The sequence below is a fragment of the Lepus europaeus genome, unplaced genomic scaffold (genome assembly GCF_033115175.1).
Source record: "Lepus europaeus isolate LE1 unplaced genomic scaffold, mLepTim1.pri SCAFFOLD_28, whole genome shotgun sequence".
Taxonomy (NCBI): Eukaryota; Metazoa; Chordata; class Mammalia; order Lagomorpha; family Leporidae; genus Lepus; species Lepus europaeus.
The window spans coordinates 7,574,123-7,594,257 of record NW_026909158.1 but is presented as its reverse complement, the minus strand read 5'-3'; the positions used below and the strand labels follow the sequence as shown (position 1 = coordinate 7,594,257).

General features: G+C 39.1%; 1 protein-coding gene across 1 annotated transcript; it reads left to right on the top strand.

Moving 5' to 3' along the window:
- Window positions 1-1,866: 1,866 nt before the first annotated feature.
- On the top strand, window positions 1,867-3,717 carry LOC133754685 (MLV-related proviral Env polyprotein-like). Its single transcript, XM_062185115.1, has one exon. The coding sequence runs from the start codon at window positions 1,867-1,869 to the stop codon at window positions 3,715-3,717; it is 1,851 nt and encodes a 616-aa protein (XP_062041099.1).
- Window positions 3,718-20,135: the final 16,418 nt, after the last annotated feature.

Sequence of the window (20,135 nt, the reverse complement as noted above, 5' to 3'; positions counted from 1 at the left end):
TCCCTGCTGCCCCTAACGGAGCCTACCATCACCGCCAACTTTAGCCTCTTTGCTCCCTTTGGCAGTGGCTGCCCGATCAGCGGGCAGAGCCAGCTGAGGGGGGCCTTTGGAAGTGGGGCGCTGCCCACTGGCCCCGACTACTACTCCCAGCTGCTTACCAAGAATAACCTGAGTAACCCTGAACGTATTCGGTTTGAAACAACGACCTCCCTCGATCCCGCCACGCTGCTACTGGAACCAGGAGACCAAAACGCAGGTCAGTCATAACTGCCAACAGGTGCTGGCCGAAGTCCATGGGGCCCGAGAGGACCTGACAGATCGGCCCCTACCAGATGCTGAGTACACCTGGTATAATGAAGACAGCAGCTTCCTCCATCAAGAAGCCTTCCCGACCAAGGAAGGAACTGCACTAATATTTCCCCGATTTGGACTACCAAAAGGTACTGGGGTCAGACAACGGACCCGCTATCATCTCCCGGGTGAGTCAGTTGGTGGCCAGGGTGCTGGGGATTTAGTCAGGTAAAACGTATGAGCAGAACAATTAAGGAGACCTTAGCTAAATTAATAGTGGAGACTGGCACTAGGGACTGGGTCAAGTTGCTGCCGATGGCTTTGTTGAAGGCCCATAATATTACTGTTGCTAGACTTTAATTGTCCAAGGACTAACTCTGGAAAGGAGCTAAAGTTAACTATCTGTTTTAATTGACTGAGTGTTTTGCAGTAGTCCTGATTGATCTGGCTTTGTCAGTCTTCTGGTGAGGTAAGAAGAGCCAACCAGGCTCTATGGAAAACATCAAGTATAAAAGTGTGTACTTGGTAAAGAGTGTTCTTAGTAAGAAGGGCTAAAAAGAAAAGAGCTTTTTAAATAAGGAAAGGACATGGTTTGTAAGAATGACTTTATCCTGATGGCTAGTTTACTCTAGACTGGAATGGAAATGGTAAAATATTTAAAGTAAGTTGGAGAGGGTATGTAAAAGTTACAAAAAAATTATAAAAATAAAAAATGATGGGAGGCCGGCACAGTGTTCCTAAGGCTACTGTCACATACCATAAGACAGATAGCAAGAGAGAATACCCAGATCTCCCTCGACGCCCATATGCCAGCTGTGAAGAAGTTACGGAAGACGGAACTCCATCCATAATCCCAAAATTTTGGGTATTCCTCTTGAGGGAAAAGGTTAGGCAGGAAGCCAGTTGTGAGCTTGTGTGTGTGTGACAGGCCTAAAGAGAAGGCATTTATATGCATCCGCATCTCAAACACCCTGCTCCCCTCCTTTGTTTCAAAACAACAATTAGGGAGACCTTAACTAAGTTGATAATGGAGACTGGCACTAGAGACTGGGTTGAATTGCTGCCAATGGCTTTGTTTAGGGCTCGCAAAACACCTTCTGTATGTGGACTAACATCTTATGAAATATTGTATGGAGGCCCTCCACCCGCGGCAGATTTGTTGGGACCCAGTATTGACTCTTTTGCAACATCCCCTACTTTGCAGACTCGTTTCCGTGCCTTGCAGCTGATTCACAAGCACATGGGGAAGCAGCTGGCTGCCGCATATTAGTCCAAAGGCCCCGTGCTCCCACACTCGTTCCAGGCTGGGGACACCGTCTATGTTCGCAGGCACCAGACCAAGAATCTTGAGCCGCGCTGGAAAGGACCTTACACAGTACTACTGACCACACCGACGGCGGTAAAGGTGGACGGAATCGCCGCCTGGATTCACGTGTCGCACGTCAAGAAAGCAGCAACTGAACAGAGTCAAGGGACAGGCAGCCCTGCCGACAAGCCGACACCGGAATGGAGACTACAACGCACTCAAAACCCCCTCAAGATAAGACTATTTTGCTCTTAGTATTCTTTTTCAGCATGGTTGTAGTAAACTCAAGTCCTCATATCCCTTATCATATTACTTGGCAGCTTATTAATTTAAGAACCGGAGCAATTGTCAATAGCACCTCTGGTTTTAATGTTCTTAGTGATTATTTTCCTGAATTGTATTTTGACCTTTGTCAACTTTTTGATGCTGACGATGTATGTGTTGGGAAGGGAGGAACCTATGTCTGTCCCGGGGGAAAGAATGGAAAATCCCTTCCTGGTTGCGGGGGCCCCGAAGTAGGATACTGTGAAAAATGGGGATGTGAAACCACTGGAAGTGCACACTGGAAACCCTCCTCTTCATGGGACCTGATTACTATCGGGGCGGCTCCAGGTATAATATTTAGTAACTGTGGGGGTAGGGACTGTAGTACTTGTATAAATGGGACGTTGGGTAGGTGTCACCTCCAGATCCTTCGCTTCACAGATAAGGGAAAACAGGACAAATGGGTCGGGCCTAAGTCATGGGACATATACTTGTATAGACCGGCCAGAGACCCCTTTGCCCTATTCGCCTTGAACCAGATGGTTGCTGTCGCAACCGTATCGGTTGGACCAAATAAAATATTAACAGATCAGAGGAGCCCAACCTCCCCACACTTTGCAAAGGGGAAATCTCTTGGGCAGGTACTTGTCAGAAATCGGCCCAGTCAGACGCCTGCCAGCAGTCAGTCCAGTCTGGCTTCCCCGACAACCGTTTTCCCGAATAAGCACGTAGTAGCAACGCCTCCTCCGCCCGGCCCTGAAAATTCCTCCTTACCCGGAACGGGGCATAGGCTCCTCAACCTAATACATGGGGCCTTCCAAGCATTGAATGGCTCTGACCCCGATAGGACCCGGGATTGCTGGCTGTGCCTAGCCTCACCTCCCCCTTATTATGAGGGAGTAGCTGTCATTGGAAATTGGACCAACCATACTATTGCCCCTCCCCAGTGCACCAATTTGCCATCCCACCGCCTAACTCTTCCAGAAGTGTCAGGGCAGGGACTCTGTGTAGGCTCCATTCCCCCTCAATATCAGGGCCTCTGTAATAAAACTATGACCCTCAAACCAGGCACCTATTATTTAACAGGACCAAATGGAACATTTTGGGCATGCAATACAGGCCTAACCCCCTGCTTGGCAGGACAAGCTCATAATCAAACTCATGAATGGTGCGTCATGGTTGAAGTATGGCCTCGGGTCACATTACATGACCCTGAGGAAGTCTACCGACAATATGAGGGAAATCTTCGGCTCCCTAGGGAACCCCTAACAATAACCCTAGCCCTCATATTGGGAGAACTCATAGTCAGGGGCATTGGGGCAGGCATAGGTACCAGAGCCGCTGCCCTGTCTAAGACAAATCAGTTTCACCTGTTACAACAAGCTATGCATTCAGATTTACAAGCTTTAGAAGAATCTGTCAGTGCCTTGGAAAAGTCCTTAACTTCACTCTCCGAGGTAGTATTACAAAATAGAAGGGGGCTGGACCTGGTATTTTTAAAGGAAGGAGGACTCTGTGCAGCCCTAAAGGAAGAGTGTTGTTTCTATGCGGATCACACTGGAGTGGTCAGAGACAGCATGGCAAAATTAAGGGAGAGACTAAAACAACGACAGAGCCATTTTGAGGCAGGACAGTCCTGGTTTCAGAGCTGGTTTAACTCATCCCCTTGGTTAACAACCTTAATCTCCACCATCACAGGGCCCTTGATAATATTACTTTTAATCTTAACCTTTGGACCCTGCATAATAAATAGGCTTCTTCAGTTTATTAACAGTAGACTGTCTATCACCCATGCCCTGGTCCTGACCCAGCAGTACCAAAGTTTAAAAACAGAAGACATAGAACAAACATTTTAGGATGCAGCTATTCCTTAAATTTTAAGATTAAAATTTGCCAAGAAAAAGAGGAGGGAGTGAAAGAATTAGGCAGGTTAGGTTTGAAATAGAGTCGCTTGAGCTAACTGCATATTGTTCTGCTTCTGTATTAATTGGCTGGGCTTGCAACAATTTTTGCAAGAAATGAAAATGCTTTCATAAGATGGCTGAACTTTAGCTGAACTTGCAGTATGTAACCGTTTTTGTAACCATTTTTAGGAACTATAAAAGCCAAAGTTAACAGAAAATGTACCCAACTTATATCCTGTTACAACACTACAAGTTATTACACACTACATTGACCCCTGCCCTTGCTTGCTCAAGCTAGAAATGAAAACCACAAGGCACGTACAGCATGTAACTTCTTCACTTTTACCCTGGAAACCCCCTTTTACCTTATAATCCTTTAGGTTACCAAATGAAATTGTAACACTGTGGAAATATGCTAATGTTGTGGTTTTAAGCCTTAAATACTCTGTGAAATTGATGATCGAGGCCGTTCTCTCTGCACTGCACTAGAGGGTGCTGTTGTGTTGTTGAGACGGCCCATTTGCAAATCCAATAAACTTCCTCTTGCTCTTGCAGCGATTGGAGTGGAGTCTGTGTTTCTGGGGGTCCGGATTGTGGGACACCTGCTAAAGGGGTCTTAAAATCCCAGATATTGCTACAGCCTCTGTGTTTGTGTTTTCCGGATATTATCAACGGAATTTATTGTTCTGAATGTTTTTTTATCAGGGAACGTTTAATTTTGAGCTTAGATACACTAATTGGTTCCACATGGAGACGCCAGCTCTACACATTCCTTTATTCTAGGGAGAAAGCTAGAGGAACTGCGGCAAACTAACATGATATGTCTGTTTGTATCGATGACATTTTATGCACTTGCCTAACGAAAAGACTTTGCTTTTCTCCAAAACCATTTTTACTGTGATTTTCTTGGTCCATTGCATAAGAATTCCACACCACTTTCTCTGGATGTGCCTGGATGAAACCAGAAATATCCAGTTGTGTTTTGGCTAACTCAATCCGAAATATTGTGAAAGCCTCTGTGTTTGTGTTTTCTGGATATTATCGATGGACTTTATTGTGTTGAATGATTTTATCAGGGAACATTTAATTTTCTACCATTGAAACACTAATTGGTTCATCATGGGGACACCAGCTCTACACATTCGTATTTTCTAGGGAGAAAGCTAGAGGAACTGCGGCAAACAAACGTGATATTTCTGTTTGTATCGATGACATTTTATGCACTTGCCTAACGAGAAGACTTTGCTTTTCTGCTAAACCAGTTGTACTGTGATTTTCCCGGTCCAATGCGTACGAATTCCACACCAGTTTGTCCGGATATGACTGGATCTAACTGGAAATATCCGGTTGTGTTTTGGCTAACTCAATCCCAGTTATTGCTAAAGTCTGTGTTTGTGTATTCCTGATATTATCAACGGACTTTATTCTTTTGAATGTTTTTTATTGGGGAACTTTATATTTTGAGCTTAGATACACGAATTGGATCCACATGGAGACACCAGCTCTACATATTTGTATTTTCTAGGGAGAAAGCTAGAAGAACTGTGACAAATAATCTTGATATTTCTGTTTGTATCGATGACATTTTATGCACTTGCCTAACGAAAAGACTTTGCTTTTCTCCAAAAGCATTTTAACTGTGATTTTATCGGTCCATTGCATACAAGTTCCACAACACTTTGTCCAGATATGACTGGATGAAACCAGAAATATCCGGTTGTGTTTTGGCTAACTCTATCCCAGATATTGCTGCAGCCTCTGTGTTTCTCTTTTCTGGATATTATCAAAGCATTTTATTGTTTTGAATGTTTTTATCAGGGAACATTTAATTTTGTACCGTAGAAACACTAATTGTTTGCACATGGAGACACCAGCTCTACACATTCGTATTTTCTGGGGAGAAAGCTAGAGAGACTGCGGCAAACAAACATGATATTTCTGTTTGTATCGATGACATTTTATGCACTTTCCTAACGAAAAGACTTTGCTTTTCTCCAAAACCATATTTACTGTGATTTTATCGGTCCATTGCATACAAGTTCCACACCACTTTGTCCAGATATGCCTGGATGAAACCAGAAATATCCGGTTGTGTTTTGGTTAACTCAATGCCAGATATTGCTACAGCCTCTGTGTTTTTGTTTTCCTGATATTATCCACAGACTTTATTGTTTTGAATGTTTTTTATCAGGGAACATTTAATTTTGTGCTGGGAATCACTAATTGTTTCCACATGGAGACACCAGCTAAACACTTTCGTATTTTCTAGGGAGAAAGCTAGAGGAACTGCGGCAAACAAACGTGATATTTCTGTTTGTTAGATGACATTTTATGCACTTGGCTAACGAGAAGACTTTGCTTTTCTGCTAAACCAGTTGTACTGTGATTTTCCTGGTCCTTTGCATACGAATTCCACAGAAATTTCTCTGGGCAAGGACCGGATGAAACCAGAAATATCCGGTTGTGTTTTGGCTAACTCAATCCCAGATATTGCTACAGCCTCTGTGTTTGTGTTTTCCGGATATTATCAACGGAATTTATTGTTCTGAATGTTTTTTATCAGGGAACGTTTAATTTTGAGCTTAGGTACACTAATTGGTTCCACATGGAGACACCAGCTCTACACATTCCTTTATTCTAGGGAGAAAGCTAGAGGAACTGCGGCAAACTAACATGATATGTCTGTTTGTATCGATGACATTTTATGCACTTGCCTAACGAAAAGACTTTGCTTTTCTCCAAAACCATTTTTACTGTGATTTTCGTGGTCCATTGCATAAGAATTCCACACCACTTTCTCTGGATATGCCTGGATGAAACCAGAAATATCCAGTTGTGTTTTGGCTAACTCAATCCGAAATATTGTGAAAGCCTCTGTGTTTGTGTTTTCTGGATATTATCGATGGACTTTATTGTGTTGAATGATTTTATCAGGGAACATCTAATTTTCTACCATTGAAACACTAATTGGTTCATCATGGGGACACCAGCTCTACACATTCGTATTTTCTAGGGAGAAAGCTAGAGGAACTGCGGCAAACAAACGTGATATTTCTGTTTGTATCGATGACATTTTATGCACTTGCCTAACGAGAAGACTTTGCTTTTCTGCTAAACCAGTTATACTGTGATTTTCCCGGACCATTGCGTACGAATTCCACACCAGTTTGTCCGGATATGACTGGATCTAACTGGAAATATCCGGTTGTGTTTTGGCTAACTCAATCCCAGTTATTGCTACAGTCTGTGTTTGTGTATTCCTGATATTATCAACGGACTTTATTCTTTAGAATGTTTTTTATTGGGGAACTTTTTATTTTGAGCTTAGATACACTAATTGGTTCCACATGGAGACACCAGCTCTACATATTTGTAATTTCTAGGGAGAAAGCTAGAGGAACTGTGACAAATAAGCTTGATATTTCTGTTTGTATCCATGACATTTTATGCACTTGCCTAACGAAAAGACTTTGCTTTTCTCCAAAACCATTTTAACTGTGATTTTCTCGGTCCATTGCATACAAATTCCACACCATTTTGTCCAGATATGACTGGATGAAACCAGAAATATCCGGTTGTGTTTTGGCTAACTCTATCCGAAATATCATAAAAGCCTCTGTGTTTCTCTTTTCTGGATATTATCAAATCATTTTATTGTTTTGAATGTTTTTATCAGGGAACATTTAATTTTGTACCGTGGAAACACTAATTGTTTGCACATGGAGACACCAACTCTACACATTCGTATTTTCTGGGGAGAAAGCTAGAGAGACTGCGGCAAACAAACATGATATTTCTGTTTGTATCGATGACATTTTATGCACTTTCCTAACGAAAAGACTTTGCTTTTCTCCAAAACCATTTGTACTGTGATTTTATCGGTCCATTGCATACAAGTTCCACAACACTTTATCCGGATATGACTGGATGAAACCAGAAATATCCGGTTGTGTTTTGGTTAACTCAATCCCAGATATTGCTACAGCCTCTGTGTTTTTGTTTTCCTGATATTATCCACAGACTTTATTGTTTTGAATGTTTTTTATCAGGGAACATTTAATTTTGTGCTGGGAATCACTAATTGTTTCCACATGGAGACACCAGCTAAACACTTTCGTATTTTCTAGGGAGAAAGCTAGAGGAACTGCAGCAAACAAACCTGATATTTCTGTTTGTATAGATGACATTTTATGCACTTGCCTAACGAGAAGACTCTGCTTTTCTGCTAAACCAGTTGTACTGTGATTTTCCCGGTCCATTGCATATGAATTCCACAGAAATTTCTCCGGGCAAGGAGCAGATGAAACCAGAAATATCCGGTTGTGTTTTGGCTAACTCAATCCCAGATATTGCTACAGCCTCTGTGTTTGTGTTTTCCGGATATTATCAACGGAATTTATTGTTCTGAATGTTTTTTATCAGGGAACGTTTAATTTTGAGCTTAGATATACTAATTGGTTCCACATGGAGACACCAGCTCTACACATTCCTTTATTCTAGGGAGAAAGCTAGAGGAACTGCGGCAAACTAACATGATATGTCTGTTTGTATCGATGACATTTTATGCACTTGCCTAACGAAAAGACTTTGCTTTTCTCCAAAACCATTTGTACTGTGATTTTCTTGGTCCATTGCATAAGAATTCCACACAACTTTCTCTGGATATGCCTGGATGAAACCAGAAATATCCAGTTGTGTTTTGGCTAACTCAATCCGAAATATTGTGAAAGCCTCTGTGTTTGTGTTTTCTGGATATTATCGATGGACTTTATTGTGTTGAATGATTTTATCAGGGAACATTTAATTTTCTACCATTGAAACACTTATTAGTTCATCATGGGGACACCAGCTCTACACATTCGTATTTTCTAGGGAGAAAGCTAGAGGAACTGCGGCAAACAAACGTGATATTTCTGTTTGTATCGATGACATTTTATGCACTTGCCTAACGAGAAGACTTTGCTTTTCTGCTAAACCAGTTGTACTGTGATTTTCCCGGTCCATTGCGTACGAATTCCACACCAGTTTGTCCGGATATGACTGGATCAAACTGGAAATATCCGGTTGTGTTTTGGCTAACTCAATCCCAGTTATTGCTACAGTCTGTGTTTGTGTATTCCTGATATTATCAACGGACTTTATTCTTTAGAATGTTTTTTATTGGGGAACTTTTTATTTTGAGCTTAGATACACTAATTGGTTCCACATGGAGACACCAGCTCTACATATTTGTAATTTCTAGGGAGAAAGCTAGAGGAACTGTGACAAATAAGCTTGATATTTCTGTTTGTATCCATGACATTTTATGCACTTGCCTTACAAAAAGACTTTGCTTTTCTCCAAAACCATTTTAACTGTGATTTTCTCGGTCCATTGCATGCAAATTCCACACCACTTTGTCCAGATATGACTGGATGAATCCAGAAATATCCGGTTGTGTTTTGGTTAACTCAATCCCAGATATTGCTACAGCCTCTGTGTTTTTGTTTTCCTGATATTATCCACAGACTTTATTGTTTTGAATGTTTTTTATCAGGGAACATTTAATTTTGTGCTGGGAATCACTAATTGTTTCCACATGGAGACACCAGCTAAACACTTTCGTATTTTCTAGGGAGAAAGCTAGAGGACCTGCGGCAAACAAACGTGATATTTCTGTTTGTTAGATGACATTTTATGCACTTGGCTAACGAGAAGACTTTGCTTTTCTGCTAAACCAGTTGTACTGTGATTTTCCCGGTCCATTGCATACGAATTCCACAGAAATTTCTCCGGGCAAGGACCGGATGAAACCAGAAATATCCGGTTGTGTTTTGGCTAACTCAATCCCAGATATTGCTACAGCCTCTGTGTTTGTGTTTTCCGGATATTATCAACGGAATTTATTGTTCTGAATGTTTTTTATCAGGGAACGTTTAATTTTGAGCTTAGATACACTAATTGGTTCCACATGGAGACACCAGCTCTACACATTCCTATATTCTAGGGAGAAAGCTAGAGGAACTGCGGCAAACTAACATGATATGTCTGTTTGTATCGATGACATTTTATGCACTTGTCTAACGAAAAGACTGCTTTTCTCCAAAACCATTTTTGCTGTGATTTTCTTGGTCCATTGCATAAGAATTCCACACCACTTTCTCTGGATATGCCTGGATGAAACCAGAAATATCCAGTTGTGTTTTGGCTAACTCAATCCGAAATATTGTGAAAGCCTCTGTGTTTGTGTTTTCTGGATATTATCGATGGACTTTATTGTGTTGAATGATTTTATCAGGGAACATTTAATTTTCTACCATTGAAACACTAATTGGTTCATCATGGGGACACCAGCTCTACACATTCATATTTTCTAGGGAGAAAGCTAGAGGAACTGCAGCAAACAAACCTGATATTTCTGTTTGTATCGATGACATTTTATGCACTTGCCTAACGAGAAGACTCTGCTTTTCTGCTAAACCATTTGTACTGTGATTTTCCCGGTCCAATGCGTACGAATTCCACACCAGTTTGTCCGGATATGACTGGATCTAACTGGAAATATCCGGTTGTGTTTTGGCTAACTCAATCCCAGTTATTGCTACAGTCTGTGTTTGTGTATTCCTGATATTATCAACGGACTTTATTCTTTTGAATGTTTTTTATTGGGGAACTTTATATTTTGAGCTTAGATACACTAATTGGTTCCACATGGAGACACCAGCTCTACACATTCGTATTTTCTGGGGAGAAAGGTAGAGAGACTGCGGCAAACAAACATGACATTTCTGTTTGTATCGATGACATTTTATGCACTTGCCTAACGAAAAGACTTTGCTTTTCAACAAAACCATTTTAACTGTGATTTTATCGGTCCATTGCATACAAGTTCCAGAACACTTTGTCCAGATATGACTGGATGAAACCAGAAATATCCCGTTGTGTTTTGGCTAACTCTATCCGAAATATCATAAAAGCCTCTGTGTTTCTCTTTTCTGGATATTATCAAAGCATTTTATTGTTTTGAATGTTTTTATCAGGGAACATTTAATTTTGTACCATAGAAACACTAATTGTTTGCACATGGAGACACCAGCTCTACACATTCATATATTCTGGGGAGAAAGCTAGAGAGACTGCGGCAAACAAACATGATATGTCTGTTTGTATCGATGACATTTTATGCACTTTCCTAACGAAAAGACTTTGCTTTTCTCCAAAACCATTTTTACTGTGATTTTATCGGTCCATTGCATACAAGTTCCACAACACTTTATCCGGATATGCCTGGATGAAACCAGAAATATCCGGTTGTGTTTTGGTTAACTCAATCCCAGATATTGCTACAGCCTTTGTGATTTTTTTCCTGATATTATCAACAGACTTTATTGTTTTGAATAATTTTTTCGGGGAACATTTAATTTTGAGCTTGGATACACTAATTGGTACCACATGGAGACATAAGCTCTATAGATTTTTATTTTCTAGGGAGAAAGCTAGAGGAAATGCGGCAAAAAAGCATGATATGTCTGTTTGTATAGATCACATTTTATGTACTTGCCTAACGAAAAGACTTTGCTTTTCTCCAAAACAATTTTTACTATGATTTTCTCGGTCCATTGCATACGAAATCCAAACTACTTTTTCCGGATATGACTGGATGAAACCAGAAATATCCGCTTGTGTTCTGGCTAACCCAATGCGATATATTGTGAATGGCTCTGTGTTTGTGTTTTCTGGAGATTATCGATGGACTTTATGGCTTTGCATGTTTTTATCACGGAACATTTAATTTTGTACCGTTGAAACACTAATTGGTTCATCATGGGGATGCCAGCTCTACACATTCGTATTTTCTAGGGAGAAAGCTAGAGGAACTGCGGCAAACAAACATGATATTTCTGTTTGTATAGATGACATTTTATGCACTTGCCTAACGAAAAGACTTTGCTTTTCAGCAAAGCCATTTTTACTGTGATTTTCTCGGTCCATTGCATACGAATTCCACACCAGTTTGTCCGGATATGACTGGATGAGACCAGAAATATCCGGTTTTGTTTTGGCTAACTCAATCTCAGATATTGCTACAGCCTCTGTGTTTGTGTCTTCCGGATATTATCCTCGGACTTTATCGTTTTGAATGTTTTTTATCGGGGAACATTTAATTTTGAGCTTAGGTACACTAATTGGTTCCACATGGAGATACCAGCTCTACATTTTCATATTTTCTAGGGAGAAAGCCAGAGGAAGTGCGGCAAACAAACATGATATGTCTGTTTGTATCGATGACATTTTATGCACTTGCCTAACGAACAGACTTTGCTTTTTTCCAAAACCATTTTTACTATGATTTTCTCGGTCCATTGCATACAAAATCCAAACTACTTTTTCCGGATATGACTGGATGAAACCAGAAATATCCGGTTGTGTTCTGGCTAACCCAATGCGATATATTGTGAATGGCTCTGTGTTTGTGTTTTCTGGAGATTATCGAAGGACTTTATTTTTTTGAATATTTTTATCAGGGAACATTTAATTTTGTGATGGGAAACACTAATTGGTTGCACAGGGAGACACCAGCTCTACACATTCATATTTTCTAGGGAGAAAGCTAGAGGAACTGTCGCAAACAAACATGATATTTCTGTTTGTATCGATAACATTTTATGCACTTGCCTAACGAAAAGACTTTGCTTTTCAGCAAAGCCATTTTTACTCTGATTTTCTTGGTCCATTCCATACGAATTCCACAGCACTTTGTCTGGATATGACTGGATGAGACCAAAAATATCCGGTTTGTTTTGGCTAACTCAATCTCAGATATTGCTACAGCCTCTGTGTTTGTGTTTTCCGGATATTGTCCTCGGACTTTATCGTTTTGAATGTTTTTTATCGGGGAACATTTAATTTTGAGCTTAGGTACACTAATTGGTTCCACATGGAGACACCAGCTCTATATTTTCATATTTTTAGGGAGAAAGCCAGAGGAACTGCGGCAAACAAACATGATATTTCTGTTTGTATCGATGACAGTTTATGCACTTGCCTAACGAAAAGACTTTGCTTTTCTCCAAAACCATTTTTACTGTGATTTTTTCGGTCCATTGCATACGAATTCCACACCAGTTTGTCCGGATATGACTGGATGAAACCGGAATGATCCGCTTTTTTTTTTTGGCTAAGTCAATCCCAGATATTGCTACAGCCTCTGTGTTTGTGTATTCCTGATTTTTTCCACGGACTTTATTGATGTGAATGTTTTTTATCAGGGAACATTTAATTTTGAGCTTGGATACACTAACTGGTTCCACATGGAGACACCAGCTCTACACAATCGCAGTTTCTAGGGAGAAAGCTAGAGGTACTGCGGCAAACAAACATGATATGTCTGTTTGTATCGATGACAGTTTATGCACTTGCCTAAAGAAAAGACTTTGCTTTTCTCCAAATCCATTTTTACTGTGATTTTCTCGGTCCATTGCATACGAATTCCACACCAGTTTGTCCGGATATGACTGGATGAAACCAGAAATATCCGGTTGTGTTTTGGCTAACTCAATCCCAGATATTGCTACAGACTCTGTGTTTGTGTATTCCTGATATTACCCTCGAACTTTATTGTTTTGAATGTTTTTTATTATGGAACATTTAATTTTGAGCTTGGATACACTAACTGGTACCACATGGAGACATAAGCTCTACAGATTTTTATTTTCTAGGGAGAAAGCTAGAGGAACTGCGGCAAAAAAACATGATATGTCTGTTTGTATAGATGACATTTTATGTACTTGCCTAACGAAAAGACTTTGCTTTTCACGAAAACCATTTTTACTATGATTTTCTCGGTCCATTGCATACAAAATCCAAACTACTTTTTCCGGATATGACTGGATGAAACCAGAAATATCCGCTTGTGTTCTGGCTAACCCAATGGGATATATTGTGAATGGCTCTGTGTTTGTGTTTTCTGGAGATTATCGATGGACTTTATGGCTTTGCATGTTTTTATCAGGGAACATTTAATTTTGTACCGTTGAAACACTAATTGGTTCATCATGGAGACACCAGCTCTACACATTCGTATTTTCTAGGGAGAAAGCTAGAGGAACTGCGGCAAACAAACATGATAATTCTGTTTGTATCGATGACATTTTATGAACTTGCCTAACGAAAAGACTTTGCTTTTCTCCAATCCATTTTTACTGTGATTTTCTCGGTCCATTGCATATCAATTCCAAACAACTTTGTCCGGATGTGACTGGATGAAACTTGAAATATCCAGTTTAGTTTTGGCTAACTCAATCCCAGATATTGCTACAGCCTCTTTGTTTGTGTATTCCTGATATTATCCACGGACTTTATTGGTTTGAATGTTTTTTATCAGGGAACATTTAATTTTGTGCTTGGAAACACTAATTGCTTCCACATGCAGACACAAGCTCTACACATTTGTATTTTCTTGGGAGAAAGCTAGAAGAACTGCGGCAAACAAACATGATATTTCTGTTTTTATAGATATATTTTATGCACTTGCCTAATGGAAAGAGTTTGCTTTTCTCCAATCCATTTTTACTGTGTTTTTCTCGGGCCATTGCAAACGAATTCCCCACCATCTTGTCCGTATTTGACTGGATGAAACCAGAAATATCCGGTTGTTTTTAGGCTAACTCAATCCGAAATATTGTGAAAGCCTCTATGTTTGTGTTTTCTGGATATTATCGATGGACTTTATTGGTTTGAATGTTTTTTCTCAGGGAACATTTGATTTTGTGCTTGGAAACACTAATTGGTTTCACATGGAGACACAAGCTCTACACCTTTGTACTTTCTAGATAGAAAGCAAGAGGAACTGTGATAAACAAACATGATATTTCTGTTTGTATCAATGACAATTTATGCACTTGCCCAATGAAAAGACTTTGCTTTTCTCCAAAACCATTTTTACTGTGATTTTCTCGGTCCATTGCATACGAATTCCACACCAGTTTCACCGGATATGACTGGATGAAACCGGAAATATCCGGGTGTTTTTTTTTTGCTAACTCAATCCCAGATATTGCTACAGCCTCTGTGTTTGTGTTTTCCTGATATTATCCACGGACTTTATTGTTTTGAATGTTTTTTATCAGGGAACATTTAATTTTGTGCTTGGAAACACTAATTGGTTCCACATGAAGACACCAGCTCTACACATTCATATTTTCTAGGGAGAAAGCTAGAGGAACTGCGGCAAACAAACATGATATTTCTGTTGGTATCGTTGACATTTTATGCACTTGCCTAACGAAAAGACTTTGCTTTTTTCCAGAACCAATTTTACTGTGATTTTCTCAGTCCATTGCATACGAATTCACACCACTTTGTCCAGATATGACTAAATGAAACCAGAAATATCCCTTTGTGTATTGGCTAACTCAATGCAAAATATTGTGAAAGTTTCTCTGTTTGTGTTTTTTGGATATTATCGATGGACTTTTTTGTTTTCAATGTTTTTATCAAGGAACATTTTATTTTGTACCGTAGAAACACTAATTGGTTCATCAAGGGGACAGGAGCTCTACACATTCATATTTTCTAGGGAGAAAGCTAGAGGAACTGCAGCAAACAAACATATTTCTGTTTGTATAGATGACATTTTATGCACTTGCCTAATGAAAAGACTTTGCTTTTCTCCAAAACCATTTTTACTGTGATTTTCTCGGTCCATTGCATACGAATTCCACACCAGGTTGTCCGGATATCACTGGATGAAACCAGAAATATCCGGTTGTGTTTTGGCTAACTCAATCCGAAATATTGTGAAAGCCTCTGTGTTTGTGATTTCTGGATATTATCGGTGGACTTTATTGTTTTGAATATGTTTATCAGGGAACATTTAATTTTGTACTGTTGAAATACTAATTGGTTCATCATGTGGACACCAGCTCTACAGATTCGTATTTTCTAGGTAGAAAGCTAGAGAAACTGCGGCAAACAAACATATTTCTGTTTCTAAAGATGATATTTTATGCACTTGCCTAACGAAAAGACTTTGCTTTTCTCCACAACCATTTTCACTGTGATTTTCTCGGTCCATTGCATAGGAATTCCACACCACTTCGTCTTGATATGACTGGGGGAAACCAGAAATATCCGGTCGTGTTTTGGCTAACTCATTCCGAAATATTGTGATAGATTCTGTTTTGTGTTTTCCTTATATTATCCACGGGCTATATTGGTTTGAATGTTTTTTATCGGGGAACATTTAATTTTGTGATTGGAAACACTAATTGGTTCATCATGGGAACGCCAGCTCTACACATTCATATGTTCTAGGGAGAAAGCTAGAGGAACTGTGGCAAACACACATGATATTTCTGTTTGCATAAATGACATTTTATGCAATTCCCTAATGAAAAGACTTTCCTTTTCTCCAAAACCGTTCTTACTGTGATTTTCTCGGTCCATTGCATACGAATTCCACACCAGTTTGTCCAGATATGACTAGATGAAACCGGAAATATCCGTTCTTGTTCTGGCTAACTCAATCCCATATATTGCTACAGCCTCTGTGTTTGTTTATTCCTGATATTATCTACAGGCTTTATTGTTTTGAATGTTTTTATTTTGGAACAGTTAATTTTGTGCTGTGAAACACTAATTGTTTACACATGTAGACACCTCTATACACGTTCGTATTTTCTAGGGAGAAAGCTAGAGGAACTGCCATAAACAAACTGATATTTCTGTTAGTATCGATGACATTTTATGCACTTGCCTAACGAAAAGACTTTGCTTTTCTCCTAAATCATTTTTACTGTGATTTTCTCGGTCCATTGCTTATGAATTCCACACCAGTTTGTCCAGATATGACTGGATAAATATAGAAATATTCGGGTTTTTTTTGGCTAACTCAATCCGAGATATTGCTACAGCCTCTGTGTTTGTTTATTCCTGTTATTATCCACAGACTTTATTGTTTTGAATGTTTTATATCAGGGAATATTTAATTTTGTGCTTGGAAAGAATAGTTGGTTCCACATGGAGACACCAGCTCTACACATTCCTATATTCTAGGGAGAAAGCTAGAGGAACTGCGGCAAACTAACATGATATGTCTGTTTGTATCGATGACATTTTATGCACTTGCCTAACGAAAAGACTTTGCTTTTCGCGAAAACCATTTTTACTATGATTTTCTCGGTCCATTGCATACAAAATCCAAACTACTTTTTCCGGATATGACTGGATGAAACCAGAAATATCCGCTTGTGTTCTGGCTAACCCAATGGGATATATTGTGAATGGCTCTGTGTTTGTGTTTTCTGGAGATTATCGATGGACTTTATGGCTTTGCATGTTTTTATCAGGGAACATTTAATTTTGTACCGTTGAAACACTAATTGGTTCATCATGGAGACACCAGCTCTACACATTCGTATTTTCTAGGGAGAAAGCTAGAGGAACTGCGGCAAACAAACATGATAATTCTGTTTGTATCGATGACATTTTATGAACTTGCCTAACGAAAAGACTTTGCCTTTCTCCAATCCATTTTTACTGTGATTTTCTCGGTCCATTGCATATCAATTCCAAACAACTTTGTCCGGATGTGACGGGATGAAACTTGAAATATCCAGTTCAGTTTTGGCTAACTCAATCCCAGATATTGCTACAGCCTCTTTGTTTGTGTATTCCTGATATTATCCACGGACTTTATTGGTTTGAATGTTTTTTATCAGGGAACATTTAATTTTGTGCTTGGAAACACTAATTGCTTCCACATGCAGACACAAGCTCTACACATTTGTATTTTCTTGGGAGAAAGCTAGAAGAACTGCGGCAAACAAACATGATATTTCTGTTTTTATAGATATATTTTATGCACTTGCCTAATGGAAAGAGTTTGCTTTTCTCCAATCCATTTTTACTGTGTTTTTCTCGGGCCATTGCAAACGAATTCCCCACCATCTTGTCCATATTTGACTGGATGAAACCAGAAATATCCGGTTGTGTTCTGGCTAACTCAATCCGAAATATTGTGAAAGCCTCTATGTTTGTGTTTTCTGGATATTATCGATGGACTTTATTGGTTTGAATGTTTTTTCTCAGGGAACATTTGATTTTGTGCTTGGAAACACTAATTGGTTTCACATGGAGACACAAGCTCTACACCTTTGTACTTTCTAGATAGAAAGCAAGAGGAACTGTGATAAACAAACATGATATTTCTGTTTGTATCAATGACAATTTATGCACTTGCCCAATGAAAAGACTTTGCTTTTCTCCAAAACCATTTTTACTGTGATTTTCTCGGTCCATTGCATACGAATTCCACACCAGTTTCACCGGATATGACTGGATGAAACCGGAAATATCCGGGTGTTTTTTTTTTGCTAACTCAATCCCAGATATTGCTACAGCCTCTGTGTTTGTGTTTTCCTGATATTATCCACGGACTTTATTGTTTTGAATGTTTTTTATCAGGGAACATTTAATTTTGTGCTTGGAAACACTAATTGGTTCCACATGAAGACACCAGCTCTACACATTCATATTTTCTAGGGAGAAAGCTAGAGGAACTGCGGCAAACAAACATGATATTTCTGTTGGTATCGTTGACATTTTATGCACTTGCCTAACGAAAAGACTTTGCTTTTTTCCAGAACCAATTTTACTGTGATTTTCTCAGTCCATTGCATACGAATTCACACCACTTTGTCCGGATATGACTAAATGAAACCAGAAATATCCCTTTGTGTATTGGCTAACTCAATGCAAAATATTGTGAAAGTTTCTCTGTTTGTGTTTTTTGGATATTATCGATGGACTTTTTTGTTTTCAATGTTTTTATCAAGGAACATTTTATTTTGTACCGTAGAAACACTAATTGGTTCATCAAGGGGACAGGAGCTCTACACATTCATATTTTCTAGGGAGAAAGCCAGAGGAACTGCAGCAAACAAACATATTTCTGTTTGTATAGATGACATTTTATGCACTTGCCTAATGAAAAGACTTTGCTTTTCTCCAAAACCATTTTTACTGTGATTTTCTCGGTCCATTGCATACGAATTCCACACCAGGTTGTCCGGATATCACTGGATGAAACCAGAAATATCCGGTTGTGTTTTGGCTAACTCAATCCGAAATATTGTGAAAGCCTCTGTGTTTGTGATTTCTGGATATTATCGGTGGACTTTATTGTTTTGAATATGTTTATCAGGGAACATTTAATTTTGTACTGTTGAAATACTAATTGGTTCATCATGTGGACACCAGCTCTACAGATTCGTATTTTCTAGGTAGAAAGCTAGAGAAACTGCGGCAAACAAACATATTTCTGTTTCTAAAGATGATATTTTATGCACTTGCCTAACGAAAAGACTTTGCTTTTCTCCACAACCATTTTCACTGTGATTTTCTCGGTCCATTGCATAGGAATTCCACACCACTTCGTCTTGATATGACTGGGGGAAACCAGAAATATCCGGTCGTGTTTTGGCTAACTCATTCCGAAATATTGTGATAGATTCTGTTTTGTGTTTTCCTTATATTATCCACGGGCTATATTGGTTTGAATGTTTTTTATCGGGGAACATTTAATTTTGTGATTGGAAACACTAATTGGTTCATCATGGGAACGCCAGCTCTACACATTCATATGTTCTAGGGAGAAAGCTAGAGGAACTGTGGCAAACACACATGATATTTCTGTTTGTATAAATGACATTTTATGCAATTCCCTAATGAAAAGACATTCCTTTTCTCCAAAACCGTTCTTACTGTGATTTTCTCGGTCCATTGCATATGAATTCCACACCAGTTTGTCCAGATATGACTAGATGAAACCGGAAATATCCGTTTTTGTTCTGGCTAACTCAATCCCATATATTGCTACAGCCTCTGTGTTTGTTTATTCCTGATATTATCTACAGGCTTTATTGTTTTGAATGTTTTTATTTTGGAACAGTTAATTTTGTGCTGTGAAACACTAATTGTTTACACATGTAGACACCTCTATACACGTTCGTATTTTCTAGGGAGAAAGCTAGAGGAACTGCCGTAAACAAACTGATATTTCTGTTAGTATCGATGACATTTTATGCACTTGCCTAACGAAAAGACTTTGCTTTTCTCCTAAATCATTTTTACTGTGATTTTCTCGGTCCATTGCTTATGAATTCCACACCAGTTTGTCCAGATATGACTGGATAAATATAGAAATATTCGGGTTTTTTTTTTTTTTGGCTAACTCAATCCGAGATATTGCTACAGCCTCTGTGTTTGTTTATTCCTGTTATTATCCACAGACTTTATTGTTTTGAATGTTTTATATCAGGGAATATTTAATTTTGTGCTTGGAAAGAATAGTTGGTTCCACATGGAGACACCAGCTCTACACATTCCTA